The 20,560-nt window shown below is 43.5% G+C and overlaps 1 protein-coding gene and 2 long non-coding RNA genes across 3 annotated transcripts; 2 read left to right on the forward strand and 1 right to left on the reverse strand.

Annotated features, from left to right (window-relative positions):
• The first annotated feature begins 1,997 nt into the window (after positions 1–1,997).
• On the forward strand, positions 1,998–5,752 carry hemk2 (HemK methyltransferase 2, ETF1 glutamine and histone H4 lysine). The gene is made up of 6 exons (XM_026302073.1): positions 1,998–2,277; positions 2,370–2,456; positions 3,152–3,242; positions 3,332–3,415; positions 3,502–3,643; positions 3,728–5,752. Exons 1-6 carry the CDS (start codon positions 2,141–2,143, stop codon positions 3,835–3,837), a joined length of 651 nt encoding a protein of 216 aa, XP_026157858.1. The 5' UTR covers positions 1,998–2,140; the 3' UTR covers positions 3,838–5,752.
• Positions 5,753–16,682: 10,930 nt separating this feature from the next.
• On the forward strand, positions 16,683–18,347 carry LOC113127468 (uncharacterized). The gene is made up of 2 exons (XR_003295428.1): positions 16,683–17,590; positions 17,748–18,347. It is a non-coding gene; the product is annotated as an uncharacterized LOC113127468 (long non-coding RNA).
• LOC113127467 (uncharacterized) lies at positions 18,248–19,507 on the reverse strand. Its single transcript, XR_003295427.1, has 2 exons — positions 18,988–19,507; positions 18,248–18,288 (listed from the first exon to the last, which is right to left on the reverse strand). It is a non-coding gene; the product is annotated as an uncharacterized LOC113127467 (long non-coding RNA).
• Between the last annotated feature and the right edge of the window lie 1,053 nt (positions 19,508–20,560).

Raw genomic sequence — 20,560 nt, forward strand, 5'->3', positions numbered from 1 at the left:
AGGCCAAACTCAGTGTTATCAGTTGCAGTTATTGCATTTATTAGTGTTAATGATCTGGCTTCCTCCATAGTTATGTGTTTTAAATGAGTTTGCAGTGAGTTACAGCTGCCTCTGGTAGCGTGTATGTGTTTACAATGTGAGGATGGCCTGATTTTCCACCAGTGCCTGTGATTCTGATGGATGTTTATTTGTAATGGAAATCATCCCTGGTAAGTGACATCTTGAAATATATATTCTCAAAGATAAAGCTGATTTGGAGGAGATTGTTGACAGTCTTTTGTTTATATTTGCCTGTTGTTAGCATTAAAGATATTGTTTTGAAGTCATAAATCCAAAATTAGATGTGTTCTGGATAAATATGTGTTGTTTTAAACCCCAGGGCCGTGGCAGCCAATGGAATTTGAACCAGGATGTCCAGTATTTCTTACAAGGGCCTTGTGGACCCTGCAGATTGTGTGGAGAAACAGGGGAAGGTCACTTCACTGCCCAGGTACATGTGCAGCAAAGATCACAACGTGCTTGAATGTATGGCCCTGGTTTAATGGACTCATCATCGTCACTGGGATTAAGTTCATTTTCAAATGATCAGTGATCAAAGTTCCTGTGGTTTCTCTCCACAGCTCATAACTGATTCAACTGGCTGGACCTGCCACTCTACCCGTCCTCCACCACGCTGTATAAGCAGATGCCGACCACTGTGGAGGAGACCAGCACCTTTGGAGTGAAATGAGGACCTCACCTGTCCACCTGTCTGCATCTGAGTGACCTTCAGTGTTCTCCTGAAGGACAGCCAGAGGTGGTGAAAAGACAAAAGCTTAAAAAGTGGACTGAAACGCCATGTGTGTGTAATTAATAGTGGGCTTTGTTAACTGCAGGATTTGACCTGTGTCCTTTTTGTTTGTGAGATTAAGAAAAACAAAAGTGAAGCGGATTTGACATATTTTATTTTACTTTGGAAAGGTGTGTAAGGTGGAGCCTGTCCAGACATGTGAGCTTCATCAAAGTAGTGGCTGCATTATTTGCCTCTTGTTACACAACTGCATGTGTGACCTCTCACTCTTAATGGTGAGTAAGATCTGTGAGGAAATGTGATTGAAAGCTACAAAACCAGCAGAGGGCAGTAGTGTAGAAGAAGAAACAGGATTTTCTTTCTTTTTTCTGTGGGTTATATACTGGTTTTGTTTTCCATTGTGCAAGTCATTTGCATTTACTGGGAAACACTTTCTACATTGTACTCTATAATAAAGTGTTCAGTGTAAATACTAATGTTGTGTTTTTAAATGTGGTTTTACCTTCATGCATCTTTCATCTGTATGTTCCCCTCAAGACTTTGTATAATCTGAGTGTAATGAGAATGGCTGACCTAAACAGAAAATGCAATATGTTAATGTAATGTAATAAAAGAGAGAGAAGCTTTTAGACAAACGTGTGAAGTCTTTGTCGAAGCAGCTCAGACTGTTGGGAAAGTGCTGGGTGGTTGGTTTGAGCCTTGTGATGATCAGAGCCTTTTAAAAGTTCATGTTGAACCACCTGACATGACAGAGTGAAGTTGTCTGTTCTTCCTGTGGGGTAGAGGAAATGTTATATATCTTATCATGTGAAGTTATTGAAGAACTGCTTTTATCTTTTGACTGTTTAGTCCAAGTACAACAGAGAAAAGCTCAGACGTCCATAATGTTGGCGTAGCTGCCTGTAGCTCGTGGTCTTAAGAGTGTTGTTAGAAAGGTCAGAGGTTATGAGTTGCAGGACAAGAAGGCTGAGGTAGAGATAGAGAGGGTTTGTTTATATTAGTGTGTGGACAAGACAAAGTGCTGCTTCTAAAATCATCATCATTAAATCAACGCCTCTTTAAAACAGTTTCAGCAAACACTCAACATTAAAACATGTTTATATATGTCCCCCGATGCAACTCCGGTCCAGTGGGTGGCGGTAGTGAGGCATTACGATGTTTCAAGAAGGGCCGGGGGAAGGTAAGAAGAAGAGTGACGTCACTGTGACGTAGGTCGTACACAACGTGCCTGGGTTAGCACCTGAGGCTGTAGCTCTTAGCTCGGGGTTTTATCGGCACCTTGACTTGACGTAAACCGCCGTACAGCCCAGGAGAACTAGTCGGCGTCTGTTAGAGACTCGTCTCTCCAACATGTGCTCCAACTACCCCACGCCGATTTACGGTCACGCTGGAAAAGGGGACTTCGGAGACGTGTACGAGCCGGCGGAGGACTCTTTCCTCCTGATGGACGCGCTGGAGAAGGACGCGGAGATGCTGCGGCGGACCGGGTGAGATACGGTGGTCGTCGGTGTCCGCATCACGTGTCAGTAAGGTGGTTGTTGTTGTTGTTTACACGGGAGTGTTTTTCCTCTGTTTCCAGCCCCTGTGTGTGCGTGGAGGTCGGCAGCGGCTCCGGAGCGGTGTCCGCGTTTCTGGCGTCCTTGGTCGGACCCTCAGCCCTGTACCTGTGAGTGGTTTTCACACGTAAAAACAAAAACCGGCTCCGCAGCGCCACCCTGAGGTGTTATCGACATCGAGTTTGAGTTTTAGGGCCGCAACAAACAGCTGGTTTAACGATCGACTAGTCGATCGATTATGTTTTCGATTAATTAAAGATTCTATATTATTATTATTTGATAACAATATATATATTATGAAACTATGTACCTGGAACAAGGAGTTTGCTGCACCTGTGATGAAATGAAAGTTGATCTTTTTATGTGTATGACATTTAAACAGATGTTAAATGTTTTGACGTTTTAAAAAGTCACGTGTTTATGAGAATTTAACCCTTAAACTGAAAGATGCTCCATCACTAAATTACTAATTGGATAAATACATTCTTTGACAGACACGTAATAATCGAATGTTATGTAATATCAGTTAGTTGTTGTAGTCCTGTTCAGTGTGGTCCCCTGTAGTTGTGCCCCTAACCCTTCACCTGCTAGGGGCCCCTGCCTGGAGGGGGCTAAACTGGATGCGGTCTGCAGGCTGCAGCTGGGTAATACTGGGACAGATACGTGTTGATATAATTCCTTTAGGATTGTACAGAAGTCTCCGCATTTACAATAGATAAAAGTTGACACTAATGATTACTTTTCCACAAAAATCAGTATTAACTTTGAAATATTTAATGTCATAAATCACATGCTCCTCTTTCAGTTGCACTGACGTGAATCCGGCAGCAGCACGCTGCACAGCAAAGACGGCTTCTCACAATAATGTTTCTCTGCAGCCCGTGATCACCGACCTGGTGAGATTTCAGATTTACACGTCAGGTATTCGGGGCCAGAGAAGTAAGATGATGATGTTTTAAAAACCTTTTCCCTTTCCTGTCTTCAGGTGGAGTGTCTTCTGCCCCGGCTGTGTGGAAAAGCGGACGTGCTCGTGTTTAACCCTCCCTACGTGGCGACGCCTTCAGAAGAGGTGCTTCAACCGTGAGGTTAACTAAAGGTCAGATGTGAAACACGTCCACATGTGTTCAGTGGGGGGTTTTTTTGCCTTTTTCCCAGGTGGGCGGTAGAGGCATAGAGGCCGCCTGGGCCGGCGGGAAGCGGGGACGGGAGGTGACCGACAGACTTCTGCCCGCGGCGTCCAAGTTACTGTCCAGTAAAGGACTGTTTTACCTCGTGACCGTAGCAGAGAACGATCCAGGTGGGTTTAACGTCCGTAACGCGTCGAAGTGCAAGAGACGGTCTCAGCCCATAACGACTTTGAATATTTTTGTGTTTTTACCAGCGGAGATCACGCGGTTACTGGGTGAACAAGGGTTGGAGGGAGAGTCCCGCTCGTCTGCCAGAGCCGGGAATGAGAGACTGTCCGTCCTGCGCTTCCACAAAAGGCAGTGAACACGAAGGCAGACAGACCCAGGCGGGCGGAGACGTTCGGATCTTTATCGGCGCAGAAGGAGCCCGGAGCGAAGGCGTAGGACGTAATATAGGAACGTTCCAAAAGGACGTCTGAGCATTTTAAGAACACCGCACGGATCAGAGTGGAGCTCTTCCGCTTCCTACTGCAGCAGAAAGCGTGACTTTCCGGTCTCAAGGAAGGAGATATTCATCAGCATCCTCAGTGTGGCGGCCTCGTAATATATCATTCAATGTTCCCGTCCAACACCTTCTATGTTCTATATATTCGTTCCAATCTGTGACGTCAGTGACAACATTGAACTAGTGTGGAGACAGTGATGGCGTAGTGGTACAGTCAGCAGTTTCTATCTCACAGGTTGTTGGTTCAATCCTCACTCATGTCTTTTTATGGTAACCCATAAAGAGAAATGTTAAATACGACTGACAACAACATACTAATGTAGATGAAAAGGTGGCTTAGAGGTAGAGTGTTGGGTTGGGGGCCAGTTGGTTGTGGGTTCAAACCCTACTTCTAATTTCTTGTGGTGACCATGAATTCGATACATGTTAAATATGACCGACAACAACTACTAATGTGGTGAAAGTGATGGCTCAGTGGCAGAGGTGAGGGCTGAGAATCGTAAGGTTAAGGGTTCAGGACCTGGTGGAGGGAATGATGGAAGCAAAACTAGGGGAGAAAGTTGCAGTAAAAAGCAAAAAAAGTGCTTTTTTTTTTTTTTAAAAAAAAAGGGTTTTCCTATTACCTCCCACTCTTCCTTCAACTTTCCCTGCCTGCACACCACTGCACCTGCCTCAACTGCCACTGTCCCTTCCTGCACACCACTGTCCCTGCCTCAACTGACACTTTCCCTGCCTGAACCGCCAATGTCCCTGCCTCGACCGACACTTCCCCTGCCTGCACACCACTGTCCCAACCGGGCCTCGAACCCACGACCACAATGCACAACCACCAACTGCTTCAACAGCACATCAACCCACAAAGTCACAGGGCGAGAGCTGGAATGATTGGTGTTCTTACAGGTTTTCTGTGCATTTTAGTTGGACTAAAGACTAATAAAGTTATTTTCACCTGGAATTGAACCCCTGACCTTCAAGTACGGAAACCACTTTGTAAGCGACCAAGCTACTTTTCCAGATGGGAAGCAACCAAACAAAATGCAGTATCTTAGTGGGGACCTAAACCACAACCTCAAACTTTAAACCCACACAAACCATGAGCTATTCTGTTAAACACCTAACACTTTCTAATCCAATTGGTCATAAATGCTGCACTTTGTCGTGATGTATTATTTATTTAGTCCACACTCTGATATACACAGGACGGGGCAACAGACAAACATCTATTTTAGTTGCACTAAACACAAATAAAATTGCTGTTTCCCCCAAGGGTCAAACCTATGTTCTTTAAGTTTGAAGGCAGGTCTTCAACCAACTAAGCTATTATTATACTGAAGGATGTGCTCTAATCCAATCAATCTTCCTTCATAAATGCTGCATTTTCTCTTGATGTTTCCTATTATTTAGTCTGTATAAACACCATTGAATGTCACTGACTTCATGCTCTCTTCGAGTCTCATTTCTACCACATACTACAGTATATGTAGTTTCAGGGTGTGAAAAATCAAGTTGTGATTATTAAGGGTGTGACTATTCAGGGTGTGAAAAATCAGGATATGAAAAAAATCGGTGTGATCATTCAGGGTGTGAAAAAAAATCACGGTGTGATTATTTAGGGTGTGAAAAATCAGGGCGTGAAACAAAAACGGGGTGTGATTATTCAGGGTGTGAAAAATCAGGATGTGAATAATCACAAAAAAAGAAAAGATTTATCAGGGTGTGAAAAATCAGGGTGCGATTCTGCTGGAGGTTTTTTTCTTCCATTAAAGGGAGTGTTTCCACTGTCACCAAGTGCTTGGTCATAAGGGATTTGTTGGGGGGGTTTTGTAAAGTGCCTTGAGATGATTTGTATTGTGATTTGGCGCTATACAAATAAATACAAGTAAATACAATAAATACATACCTTCAAGTATGAAAACCGCTTTGTAACCAACCAAGACCTGATATAATAGGCCGTCCCAAGGCAATATCCAATGAGGGTAGGAAGCGTAGTGATGTGTCGTTCGTGAACGATTCCGTCAATATGAACTAATCTTTTATATGACTCAGGAGTAATGAGTCAGTGAGCGATTCGTTCATTGTCATGCAGTACCTTCTCTCGCCACATGGCGGCAGCTGCATAAGCTCAGTCAGCAGGACAGGAAACAGAAATGATGAGTTCACGACTCACTCAACTGCGCGTCCGTCCTCAGGTCTTCTTCTTTTGTCACGTGACAGCTGTAGTTCAGCTACGGGGCTGTGGACTGAGAAACAAGGAAATGGATGATGTCTGATATCTGACGTTCATGTATTTGTCACCTGACACCCGACACACATTATTTATTCATGGGATCATAATTAATTAGTGGTCTTTGATTCTTGTAGATGTGTGTAGTGTTATTGTGTATATCATGTGAAGTATGTTTGTAAATAAATACTTTCGAAAATTATATCAACATGTTGATTTTGTGTTATACTCTGCCACAAATCGTTCATCGTTCACAGCTCAGGCTGTGTGGCGAGCTGTACACTCGTTCTCGGATCGGTCTCTCGTTCATTTGTCACGTGACAGCTACCTTTCACTGTCGCGCTGTTAAACAACAATGGCAGGGAGGATGCAGGACACGAGTCACTTTATTGTGGTGTGTATTTGCTTTCCTAGGTTTTCACATGGTCTGAATTGCTTGTGGCATTTTGTGTATTATAATATGTCAGCTGAAGAAAACCATGTTGTCTTCACTATATAGTGTTTGAGCACCGCGGCCATTTTTACAACGCCCACAAGAGGGCTACAGCGCCACCTGCTGAAAAATGAACGGAATGACTCAAAATGATTCGTTCAATTTACTGTTCGAGAGTTAAAGGTCTGAGTCAGTTTTTGTGCATTGTCAGGTGATGGGTGTGGTTGGACCGTCCAGTGTGGCAGACGGCTTAAATCCTAAATAATATGTTCCATACGCCCACTATCAGGGCTAACTTCTGTTTCCTCCTTTTCCACCATCCTAGGCCTTAAAGGATGATTTCCCTCTCAGTCATGTGATCTCACCTTTCACCAATCAGGAGAGGCGTGAGGGGATGCTGCTCAACCTGCTCATTCCCTTTGTATTGACAGTGGGGTCTGGAAGCAAAGGTACAGACTTTTTTCTGATTTGAGGCAGTTCATGAAAAGTTTTTATGAAATCAATTTGGATGGTATCTAAGATGCATCGTATCTAACTGATATTTGCGTTTTGTCAAGATTAATTTATTCACATGAAGTTTAATAAGTAAATATGTACCAACCTAGGACTGAATACAGGATAGAGAGCAAGGCTAACCTGTCCATCTATAGGAGAGAGACATGGGTGGGGCATGGTCCCCTGCATCTTTAAAAGGAATGAGGAGAAAATAGTATACAGACATGTCTAAAAAAGGGAAACTAATAATGGGAAAACCTGTGTAACCTTAAAATGAATGAAGATGGTCTAAGGGGGTGGAATCCATCCCTCTGACTAAAAGTATAAAGGTAGAGAGTTTAGGAGAACACGGGTAGTATACCCTGGGGTAGCTCATTGTCTGTACTATGGTTTGTGAATAAACACCTGTGAACTTGGATCCAGTTGTGTCTCTGCAGTTTGTGATCCTATAGAAGACCATTGCCAGCTATACTTAGGAAAATTGACTCAGTTATAGTATAGTCAGATTGAAATTTTCACGGAAAGTATCAAGGTCGTCAACACACGACAGGATAATATGGTTGATTTATAGATGTATCATGGTCATCAAGAAAGTGCAAAGGCTTTGGAATAATTGTGTTTGTGTAAAAGTGGTAGTGTGGAAACAATTCTCTATACCTAGTTGCTGTTACTTGCGAGTTCTCTGCAGATAGGACGCCCCCTGCTGCCGATTCCAAAGAATGAACCACGAGGTCGAGCTTTCCACAACCCGCAGGACCATCCAGCCCAAAAACAAACCACTGGGTAACAACCTTCACATGTGTCTGAGAGTTAGCGACAGTAAGGATCGGTGAAAATCTGAAACGATTTTGTTTTACATTTTAAAAAGGGATGAGGCTACACTTATCCCACACTTCAGATCGAGCACACAGGCCAAATGTGGACTGATAAAAATTGATATTTAGTGTCTGTGTGCAGATTTGAACTGACCTGCTTCACCCCTCCACAACCTCTGTGTTTGTTCCTGTGCTGTTTGTTGTATCACCTGTCTTCAAAGTGACTCTTCTCACTCTGTTCTGTCTCATGCCCTGTTTCGAAGAAAAGAAACTTTATTGGACTGTGAAGGTGAGACACAATCCTTAGCTTTCCTCTCAACCCTGCAACGGTCCACCCCTTTTATCTGCAACCTCACCCAATAAGGCGCTCTGCATGTCTGTCTTGCATCCCCTGCTAGTCCCTGCCTAGCCCTCCTGTCCCATCCCCGCCTCCATTCTCTTTGGTGGTGCTGATGTGTTAACGACTTGTGCAATGACGCTGTCATCTCTGTTTTGACCTCACGTGCACGTGTGCCCACAGCGCACGGAGACCGGAAGAGGTCGGTGACCTTTACGGAGAATCAAGCCTAGCAGGCGTCCATGGGGGAGGGCAAGCCCCTGACTCCCAGCGTCGCGGCCCCTCCGGCCCCTTCAAAGTCCCTCACGCCGGAGGTCACGTCCACTCCCACAGTCAGCACCGACCTCCACAGCCCTGCAAACAAGCAGGTAGGAGACAATATAAGGGGTACGCGCACTTGAATTTCATGCATTTTCATGCATTTTGCTCATGCATATGGAGACTCCTGAAAAAATGTAAATCTTTAGATGAATAACTAAAGACAATATGCAGTGCGATCCATTGACACTATTTTCTTCAAACAAACTGAACAAGGAACAGGAGAAGAGAGAGCAGTGGGGCCTCCGCAGCAGCCTCTCCCCTCCACCCTCCATCTCCCGGCCCTCCACCCCAACACCCCTATCTAGGACGTGCTCCCTGCTGCCTCTTTCCCGAACCTGCTCCCCTGTCCCTTTATCCTGCACCTCCACCCCTCTCCCTCCACCGCTCCCGGTGCTGGGTACTACGCCCGCCCCGGGCCCTCCGCCACCACCAGCGCTGCCGTCGACCCCGCTTCTTCCTCCGCCTCCTCCGGGGCCATTCAGGATCAGAGAAATCCATGGGGATGAGGACACAGCGGCACTCCTTCCACGCAGTGACGCCCTGCTGCGGTTCAGCGAGGACGACGGCACAGAGAATTCCCTCCTCACCCCCCTGTTGACCTGGACCTGGATGAGTCCCATGTTTGATGAGGCGACAGGTAGATTGATTCTCTATCTATTCTATTCTCAGGCAATGACCTGAATATAACATAGTTTATTTTTCTGTTATGTTATGTCATCAGTGGTGTTAATGATGACATCAATAAAGATCAGAAGTTAAACATATGTATAGTGAGAGTAGAGTATATACATCTATGAAGAAGATGCAAAGTTTATTATATGATATACATGTAGTGTATATTGTATACATTATATACAACAGTCTGGAGATTAGTCATCCAAAGAATGGATTTTTATAAGAAAATATAAGATTTAATTATCGATAATCAAATCAATCAGTATTAATTAAAGTGGCTCATTATTAAAGTTTATTGTACTTGAATTTAAGTACTATATTAAAGTTTGTATTAGTGATGTTGTCTTATTCCTTATAACTCATTTGACCGGTGAAGCAATGTGTCATCATTAGCTGTGTTTAACATTGTGTGTCCAAGTTTGTGAAGATACAATCATATCTTGTGTGTAGTCTTTACAATAGTAAAGTGAACTTATGCATATAGGTTGAGATTTTCACGCTTTTTTGAAGAAGCGTTACTGTTCCCTTTAAATGTGCCATTTCTGTGTCTAATTATGTAACTGTGTTTGTGTGTAGCTACAGGAATATATGATATACAATAAACGTGATATTTACGATATCAGCGTTGGGTGCATTTTTTGTCATTTTTTAAAATCATAACTTCAATAACTAAACCATGAATGTTTTTTGCCAGATCATTTATAGCTTCTCAAAGTGTCCAAATTGATCCAAACAGAGGTGTTTGATTTGACAGCCAAACAAAGTCTTGGTATTGTCTCTGCCATAGATATTAAATGTTGTTTGGAAAGTTCCAATATCGCATAGACCTGTAATCTTAGACGCCGACCAGCAGATGTCGCCGTAGTTGTTTTGTCCAGCAGATGGTGCCGTTGTTGACCGGCCAACGCTTGGAAACCGTGAACTTATTGTCTCTGCCATAGATATTAAATCTTGTTTGGAAAGTTCCAATATGGCATAGACGTGTAATCTTAGATGTTGACCAGCAGATGTCGCCATAGTTGATTTGTCCAGCAGATGGCGCCCTTGTTGACCGGCCAACGCTTGAAAACCGTGAACTTCTTTGTATCCTTAAAAAGGAGAGGCCGTTCCTTAAAAAAGAATTTAATATTATTAACCATGAATGTTTTTTGCCAGATCATTTATAGCTTCTCAAAGTGTCGAAATTGATCCAAACAGAGGTGTTTGATTTGACAGCCAAACAAAGTCTTGGTATTGTCTCTGCCATAGACATTAAATGTTTGGAAAGTTCCAATATCGCATAGACGTGTAATCTTAGACGTCGACCAGCAGATGTCGCCATAGTTGATTTGTCCAGCAGATGGCGCCCTTGTTGACCGGCCAACGCTTGGAAACCGTGAACTTCTTTGTATCCTTAAAAAAAAGTTTCATTTTATCGTAATTCTTGTACATAGAGAGAGCTTAGTGAACCGGAGTCAAATCTCAATCTTGGTCCATAAAGCGGAATGTGATAATAACAGGCTACGGACAGGACCATTGGATCTTTAGTATGAATGGAGTCTGGAAATGTATGTTAGTCGGATAAAAGGAGAGACGGAGGGAGTGACAGCCAGTGACATGGAAGGTGTTTTAGACAAAGAGTGAACACAGCGAGTCATAATAAATATTAGAAATCGGATCTAAATACAGATAATAAGAATAATGTTGAATGAAGTTCACACCGCGGGTCAGTAGGCGGCGGTAAAGCAACTTTGGCGAGGCTGCAAGCTGCCAGGAGAAAATGGCTGAGGAAGAGAGGATCCACTTCCTCCCATAAATCCCTTCGGAAAACGTCGCTTCCTCTTTGACATTCGGCGGAGCCAGGCGGAAGAGCCGCAGCGACCCGCGTTTGGCTCAGTAACGGCGGAGATTCGGTGTCGGCGGCGGCTCGTCGTGTGGCGGAGACAGAGGAGACACACTCGGCTTTAGTTGGACGGTCGGACCGCGTAGATGGACGTTTGGGGACAAGGTCGTGGCGGCGGAGGATGGCGGCTAGCTAACCAGCTAACCGGCTAACCAGCTAACCGGCTGGGCAGTTGGCAGACGGACGCCACGTGTGAGAGTCGCGGTCACGTCAGGGCGAATTGTCCAACATGTATATGAAAGAAAACGACTCTCTGTACCTTTGTCGTTGTCACGACAATAACAAGAAAGGTCTAGAGAGGCCGGGGGGGAAGACACGGGGTTCATAGTCAGGTGCAGTAATTGTTTTCGTGTTTTTCATGTTTTGATGAAGGTACGGAGCACGGGGGACGGAGGGACACCCGGGGCCCGATCCAGACGGAGTCGTCGACCTCCAGGAAAGGACGTCGCTGAGCGGTGAGTGTTAGAGTAAAGGACAGCGTATATCGTAAGGTGTGGGTTTGTAGTTCTGAATGTGTTTGTTCAAACTAGTTTAGGTCAATGCATTGGAATATTTGAGTAGCACATACATGTTATACCTTTATCTGCAGTCATCTCCTAGCGTTAGTCATGTCAGTAGCCCAGTCAGTTAACTATGTCAGTGTTTAGAGTCAGTGGTTGTTTCTTTCCAAATCATATGCAGTCAATGTATTTCAGTAGATGTAGATGTGATAGATGAGCAAAGGTTTAGAAAAGTGTTAAGACTCCAGGGAAAGAACAGTGTAGGAGAGGGTGTGAATAGATGTGCTACTTGTGATGTTTGTTCTTTCTAATAAAGTGACATGTAAAATCTGACTCTTTTGTCCTGATCATTGTAACTAACTGTAGCATGAGACAGCAATGTGAGTATGAAAGAGTAAAGGGCTAATTATGTGGGAAAGAAGGGAGTTTAGGTGTCAAAGGTTATGTAGTGGTGGTAGAGAACAGAAATGTGTTATTGAGCACATAGTGTGTTTCATTGTTTGTGAGCATCATGTGCCCCTCATATTTATATCACACAAAAAAAAAATAAACCCTTAATTTGAAGAAGCAGTAATTAGATAAGCAGATGGGATAACTGTAAATCATCTTTATTGGTGGAACAAATGTTAACAGTTTGTGTTGTCATTGCAGGATCCATTCAGAGGAAAAAAGCATCAAGGTATCCTGAATATGGAACATTGAAAAAAGAACTTTAATAAAAACTGAAGTGTCTAAAAATGGAAGTGTTTTTTTTTTGTGTTTAGACAAAAATGAAGTTAAATGTTAAACTTAATAAAGTTTTAAGTAAACGTAAAATTAAAGTTTAACATTTACTTAAAACTTTATTAACTTAAAAAGTGCTTTTTGAAGTGTCACATTCAAGTCAAATCACTTCACAACAACACACAGACCTTTAAGGCCAAAAGTTGCAAAGTCATTTCACTTCAATGCACAAAGCTGCTTCATCCAAATCAAACTCATCTTTGCTCTGGACTGCAACACTGACAAAGTAGCAAACATCCAAGTCAAGTCACTTTGCAACCACAGGTACACTTCCTGGTCTTTGTGTTGCAAAAATGACTTCACTTCGATGGCTGTTCCTTTGTCATCCAAAGCAAACTTTTTTTTTTGTGTAAGGCAGGAATGAAGAGTCCAGGAAACCTGAAATGAAAAGAAAGAAAGTTCAATTTTACTATGGATTGAGGTTGATAAGAGAAATGTTTACTTTTTCTGTGATACTGACTATCTCCACATGTAATAAAATACAAAACATTTCTAAACACTGCTCGTCTTGTACTCACTTTAATAAAAGTTACCTTGCAAACAAGCAGTTCACAAGGTAGCCAACAGCTTCTCCAGGCCTCGTTATTTCACCTGAAAAACAAAAACAGTATTTCCGGAAGCGGAAGCCTCAGCTACAATCCTGAGACAAAGGAAACGGGGAGGAAAAAAACTAAACTGCTCCGTCGCACGTCTCTGAAATTAAAAACAATTAAATGAACATTATTAAGCTGCTCCAAACACTCGTCTTTCTTTGCCCACGGCTGCGGAACCTGCGACCTTCCGCCACCTCCTGTAGAGAGGACACCAACACTTCACACACACCGATCTCCGTTTTCCGACACCACCTGTCAAAACACCTGCACAGTTCGTGAGGCTGCTGTCGGAAGTTCAGACTACATTCATTCCTTCCGCCCGTGACGGACACATCCGGTGCCATGTCACGTTCCCGACACAAACCCCGCCCTCCTCTACAGCAAAAAAGAAAAACCACGTTATTTCTGCTTCTCTTGTCTGTAAAACAAACAAAGATCTTCGTCCACAACCGCCATTAAAAACATGCGGGGACTCCGGGTCTGCTGCGCGACTCCAACCCGCTTCAGCACCTGAAACAAACTCCGTTAACACCTGCTACAAACATTTAGCTCCGACGATAAACACACACTCTGCCTTCTCCGCCGACCTGTAGGAAACAAACACATTAAACAAAGAAACACTCCCCACAAACCGCCAGCCCCGGACTCCAAAACTGACGCTGTTTGCCGTCGTCCCGCAGTCACACCTGCAAACCAAAAACCAAACCAAACTTTCATGCCGGTTTCGTCCTCAGCGGAACGAACAGCCCGAACTCTGCAAACAAAACACAACATGTCAGAAACAAGTTCAACTGAGCGTCGACTCGTCAAACGATCGACCAGCTCACGCCGAACGTACCGCAACCGTCTGAACCTGGACCTTAAATGAGGCCCGGCCCCGCCCGCAGACGCTTAAATACACGCTCAGCCACGTGACTGAGCCGCCGTCCAATCGCACGTGAATCCTTTCTACGCATGCGCCGTAGTGATGTGTCGGTCGTGAACGAAACGGCTCTGAGAGTAGGCTGTTTGACGTGAACGACGGGAGCCGGCTATGTCAATGACCAAACTAAGGCAGAACGTAGAGTCTGCAAGATTAAAGTCTCATATAGATCTGGCTTGTAAATAGTGAAACGTTTGTTTTTGCACTTTCTAATTGATTTCTTTATCACTCTGTAGAGTGTGTAAATAAAGGTGGACTTATATAATAAACAGTTCATATAGTGCATGTTTTTTCACATTAGTTGCGCATAGTTTTACATTATTGTTGGTGATAAATGAATTTAAACACCAAAAAATCTGAAGAGCCACGGAAAGAACCGTCTGTCTTAGTGAGCCGAGCCAAAAGAGCCGGAAATCACATGACTAATGCGCCGCACGTTTTCCACATTACTGATTATCTCTCGGCCACGCCCCGACTCCTGATTGGGAGCCGTTTTGTCTCTTCTCTCTCTCTCTCTCTCTCTCTCTCTCTCTCTCTCTCTCTCTCTCTGTACCTTCTGCAGGTGTCCCTGGTCCTGGAGCTGTATATTGCTGATGTGCAGTTACTGGCCCCACCAACCTGCAGTGTCTATTTGTTGTTTATTGTTGCTGTTCTCTTCTCTCTCCTCTATCCACTCAGCCCAACCGGTCGAGGCAGACTGAGCCCGGTTCTGCTGGAGGTTTCTGCTGTCGCCAAGTGCTTGCTCATAAGGGATTTGTTGGTTTTTTAGTTTTTGTAAAGTGCCTTGAGATGATTTGTATTGTGATTTGGTGCTATAAAAATAAAGCTGAATTGAATTGAATATGTCATTTCAATGAAATATTCCTCTTTTGTGCTATGACCGCCTTCCTTCACCTTACAGGATTTTTACGGTCACACTGGGGGCCAAGACTATAGAGAGAAGAGAGAGGGTAAAGTAGGTATATTATAAGAAGAGGTATGTCAGAGGTTTGTCATTGCAAACACATTGCAAGTACAATAACTTGTGTGTTTTGTGTTAGTCATACAGGCTTTTATTTCCTTAAGACAAGGTGGTGTGTTTCATCAGGTTTGCAGTAACATTAACTAATACGGTGCTTCACAGTAACATCGGCAAAGGTGAGAATGTGTAAGGTCAAGGAAGTCGGTGTAACACTCAAAGTGCATACAGTTGTGTGGCGACACCACAAGGTGGCTCTATATATATTTTTTATAAGCCTGAAGAAGACTGTATTCAACAGTATGTCTACTGCGTCCCTTACTCTCAGTGTTGATTTTTATGTTTTCTCCCTGTCGGGTTTACTTTTGTTTTGGTGAGATTGTTATGTTTGGCCGTGTCGACCAGGCTAAATATGGTCACCGAGGAGAAGTGAAAAATAAATATTTTGTTAAAAACTCCAGTTCCGTAGATTCCATGTTACATCGGTCATAGCACAGAAGAGGAATATTTCATTGAAATGACATATTCAATTCAATTCAGTTTTCCTTCACCTTACACATTCTCACCTTTGCCGATGTTACTGTGAAGCACCGTATTAGTTAATGTTACTGCAAACCTGATGAAACACACCACCTTGTCTTAAGGAAATAAAAGCCTGTATGACTAACACAAAACACACAAATTATTGTACTTTGCAATGACAAACCTCTGACATACCTCTTCTTATAATATACCTACTTTACCCTCTCTCTTCTCTCTATAGTCTTGGCCCCCAGTGTGACCGTAAAAATCCTGTAAGGTGAAGGAAGTCGGTCGTAGCACAAAAGAGGAATATTTCATTGAAATGACATATTCAATTCAATTCAGCTTTATTTTTATAGCACCAAATCACAATACAAATCATCTCAAGGCACTTTACAAAAACTAAAAAACCAACAAATCCCTTATGAGCAAGCACTTGGCGACAGCAGAAACCTCCAGCAGAACCGGGCTCAGTCTGCCTCGACCGGTTGGGCTGAGTGGATAGAGGAGAGAGAAGAGAACAGCAACAATAAACAACAAATAGACACTGCAGGTTGGTGGGGCCAGTAACTGCACATCAGCAATATACAGCTCCAGGACCAGGGACACCTGCAGAAGGTACAGAGAGAGAGAGAGAGAGAGAGAGAGAGAGAGAGAGAGAGAGAGAGAAGAGACAAAACGGCTCCCAATCAGGAGTCGGGGCGTGGCCGAGAGATAATCAGTAATGTGGAAAACGTGTGGCGCATTAGTCATGTGATTTCCGGCTCTTTTGGCTCGGCTCACTAAACAGACGGTTCTTACCGTGGCTCTTCAGATTTTTTGGTGTTTAAATTCATTTATCACCAGCAATAATGTAAAACTATGCGCAACTAATGTGAAAAAACATGCACTATATGAGCTGTTTATTATATAAGTCCACCTTTATTTATACACTCTACAGAGTGATAAAGAAATCAATTAGAAAGTGCAAAAACAAACGTTTCACTATTTACAAGCCAGATCTATATGAGACTTTAGTCTTGCAGACTCTACGTTCTGCCTTAGTTTGGTCATTGACATAGCCGGCTCCCGTCGTTCACGTCAAACAGCCTGCTCTCAGAACCGTTTCGTTCACGAACGACACATCACTACGGCGCATGCGTAGAAAGGATTCACGTGCGATTGGACGGCGGCTCAGTCACGTGGCTGAGCGTGTATTTAAGCGTCTGCGGGCGGGGCCGGGCCTCATTTAAGGTCCAGGTTCAGACGGTTGCGGTACGTTCGGCGTGAGCTGGTCGATCGTTGGACGAGTCGACGCTCAGTTGAACTTGTTTCTGACATGTTGTGTTTTGTTTGCAGAGTTCGGGCTGTTCGTTCCGCTGAGGACGAAACCGGCATGAAAGTTTGGTTTGGTTTTTGGTTTGCAGGTGTGACTGCGGGACGACGGCAAACAGCGTCAGTTTTGGAGTCCGGGGCTGGCGGTTTGTGGGGAGTGTTTCTTTGTTTAATGTGTTTGTTTCCTACAGGTCGGCGGAGAAGGCAGAGTGTGTGTTTATCGTCGGAGCTAAATGTTTGTAGCAGGTGTTAACGGAGTTTGTTTCAGGTGCTGAAGCGGGTTGGAGTCGCGCAGCAGACCCGGAGTCCCCGCATGTTTTTAATGGCGGTTGTGGACGAAGATCTTTGTTTGTTTTACAGACAAGAGAAGCAGAAATAACGTGGTTTTTCTTTTTTGCTGTAGAGGAGGGCGGGGTTTGTGTCGGGAACGTGACATGGCACCGGATGTGTCCGTCACGGGCGGAAGGAATGAATGTAGTCTGAACTTCCGACAGCAGCCTCACGAACTGTGCAGGTGTTTTGACAGGTGGTGTCGGAAAACGGAGATCGGTGTGTGTAAAGTGTTGGTGTCCTCTCTACAGGAGGTGGCGGAAGGTCGCAGGTTCCGCAGCCGTGGGCAAAGAAAGACGAGTGTTTGGAGCAGCTTAATAATGTTCATTTAATTGTTTTTAATTTCAGAGACGTGCGACGGAGCAGTTTAGTTTTTTTCCTCCCCGTTTCCTTTGTCTCAGGATTGTAGCTGAGGCTTCCGCTTCCGGAAATACTGTTTTTGTTTTTCAGGTGAAATAACGAGGCCTGGAGAAGCTGTTGGCTACCTTGTGAACTGCTTGTTTGCAAGGTAACTTTTATTAAAGTGAATACAAGACGAGCAGTGTTTAGAAACATGTTTTGTATTTTATTACATGTGGAGATAGTCAGTATCACAGAAAAAGTAAACATTTCTCTTATCAACCTCAATCCATAGTAAAATTGAACTTTCTTTCTTTTCATTTCAGGTTTCCTGGACTCTTCATTCCTGCCTTACACAAAAAAAAAAGTTTGCTTTGGATGACAAAGGAACAGCCATCGAAGTGAAGTCATTTTTGCGACACAAAGACCAGGAAGTGTACCTGTGGTTGCAAAGTGACTTGACTTGGATGTTTGCTACTTTGTCAGTGTTGCAGTCCAGAGCAAAGATGAGTTTGATTTGGATGAAGCAGCTTTGTGCATTGAAGTGAAATGACTTTGCAACTTTTGGCCTTAAAGGTCTGCGTGTTGTTGTGAAGTGATTTGACTTGAATGTGACACTTCAAAAAGCACTTTTTAAGTTAATAAAGTTTCAAGTCAATGTTGAACTTTAGTTTTACATTTACTTTATTAACATTTAACTTCATTTTTCTTGTTCAAACACAAAAAAACAAACTTCTTCCATTTTTAGACACTTCAGTTTTTATTAAAGTTCTTTTCCTTTTTTCTGTATGTTCCATATTCAGGATACTTTGATGCTTTTTTTCCCTCTGGGGCAGCAGCAGGAACCAAAAGGCCTCTGAATGGATCCTGCAATGACAACACAAACTGTTAACATTTGTTCCACCAATAAAGATGATTTACACTTATCCTATCTTCTTATCTAATTACTGCTTCTTCAAATTAAGGTTTTTATTTTTTTTTTGTGTGATATAAATATGAGGGGCACATGATGCTCACAAACAATGAAACACACTATGTGCTCAATAACACATTTCTGTTCTCTACCACCACTACATAACCTTTGACACCTAAACTCCCTTCTTTCCCACATAATTAGACAATTAGCCCTTTACTCTTTCATACTCACATTGCTGTCTCATGCTACAGTTAGTTACAATGATCAGGACAAAAGAGTCAGATTTTACATGTCACTTTATTAGAAAGAACAAACATCACAAGTAGCACATCTATTCACACCCTCTCCTACACTGTTCTTTCCCTGGAGTCTTAACACTTTTCTAAACCTTTGCTCATCTATCACATCTACTGAAATACATTGACTGCATATGATTTGGAAAGAAACAACCACTGACTCTAAACACTGACATAGTTAACTGACTGGGCTACTGACATGACTAACGCTAGGAGATGACTGCAGATAAAGGTATGACATGTATGTGCTACTCAAATATTCCAATGCATTGACCTAAACTAGTTTGAACAAAAACATTCAGAACTACAAACCCACACCTTACGATATACGCTGTCCTTTATTCTAACACTCACCGCTCAGCGACGTCCTTTCCTGGAGGTCGACGACTCCGTCTGGATCGGGCCCCGGGTGTCCCTCCGTCCCCCGTGCTCCGTACCTTCATCAAAACATGAAAAACACGAAAACAATTACTGCACCTGACTATGAACCCCGTGTCTTCCCCCCCGGCCTCTCTAGACCTTTCTTGTTATTGTCGTGACAACGACAAAGGTACAGAGAGTCGTTTTCTTTCATATACATGTTGGACAATTCGCCCTGACGTGACCGCGACTCTCACACGTGGCGTCCGTCTGCCAACTGCCCAGCCGGTTAGCCGGTTAGCTGGTTAGCTAGCCGCCATCCTCCGCCGCCACGACCTTGTCCCCAAACGTCCATCTACGCGGTCCGACCGTCCAACTAAAGCCGAGTGTGTCTCCTCTGTCTCCGCCACACGACGAGCCGCCGCCGACACCGAATCTCCGCCGTTACTGAGCCAAACGCGGGTCGCTGCGGCTCTTCCGCCTGGCTCCGCCGAATGTCAAAGAGGAAGCGACGCTTTCCGAAGGGATTTATGGGAGGAAGTGGATCCTCTCTTCCTCAGCCATTTTCTCCTGGCAGCTTGCAGCCTCGCCAAAGTTGCTTTACCGCCGCCTACTGACCGGCGGTGTGAACTTCATTCAACATTATTCTTATTATCTGTATTTAGATCCGATTTCTAATATTTATTATGACTCGCTGTGTTCACTCTTTGTCTAAAACACCTTCCATGTCACTGGCTGTCACTCCCTCCGTCTCTCCTTTTATCCGACTAACATACATTTCCAGACTCCATTCATACTAAAGATCCAATGGTCCTGTCCGTAGCCTGTTATTATCACATTCCGCTTTATGGACCAAGATTGAGATTTGACTCCGGTTCACTAAGCTCTCTCTATGTACAAGAATTACAATAAAATGAAACTTTTTTTTAAGGATACAAAGAAGTTCACGGTTTCCAAGCGTTGGCCGGTCAACAAGGGCGCCATCTGCTGGACAAATCAACTATGGCGACATCTGCTGGTCAACATCTAAGATTACACGTCTATGCCATATTGGAACTTTCCAAACAAGATTTAATATCTATGGCAGAGACAATAAGTTCACAGTTTCCAAGCGTTGGCCGGTCAACAAGGGCGCCATCTGCTGGACAAATCAACTATGGCGACATCTGCTGGTCGACGTCTAAGATTACACGTCTATGCGATATTGGAACTTTCCAAACATTTAATGTCTATGGCAGAGACAATACCAAGACTTTGTTTGGCTGTCAAATCAAACACCTCTGTTTGGATCAATTTGGACACTTTGAGAAGCTATAAATGATCTGGCAAAAAACATTCATGGTTTAATTATTGAAGTTATGATTTTAAAAAAATGACAAAAAAATGCACCCAATGCTGATATCGTAAATATCACGTTTATTGTATATCATATATTCCTGTAGCTACACACAAACACAGTTACATAATTAGACACAGAAATGGCACATTTAAAGGGAACAGTAATGCTTCATCAATAAAGTGTGAAAAACTCAACCCATATGCATAAGTTCACTTTACTATTGTAAAG

This window comes from Mastacembelus armatus, chromosome 2 (assembly GCF_900324485.2).
Source record: "Mastacembelus armatus chromosome 2, fMasArm1.2, whole genome shotgun sequence".
NCBI lineage: Eukaryota > Metazoa > Chordata > Actinopteri > Synbranchiformes > Mastacembelidae > Mastacembelus > Mastacembelus armatus.

Coding starts and splice junctions, on each gene's coding strand:
- hemk2 (XM_026302073.1), top strand. CDS start 2,141: ATGTGCTCCAACTACCCCACGCCGATTTACGGTCACGCTGGAAAAGGG. Junction 3,243..3,331: donor AGCCCGTGATCACCGACCTG/GTGAGATTTCAG, acceptor TCCTGTCTTCAG/GTGGAGTGTCTTCTGCCCCG. Junction 3,644..3,727: donor CGTAGCAGAGAACGATCCAG/GTGGGTTTAACG, acceptor TGTTTTTACCAG/CGGAGATCACGCGGTTACTG.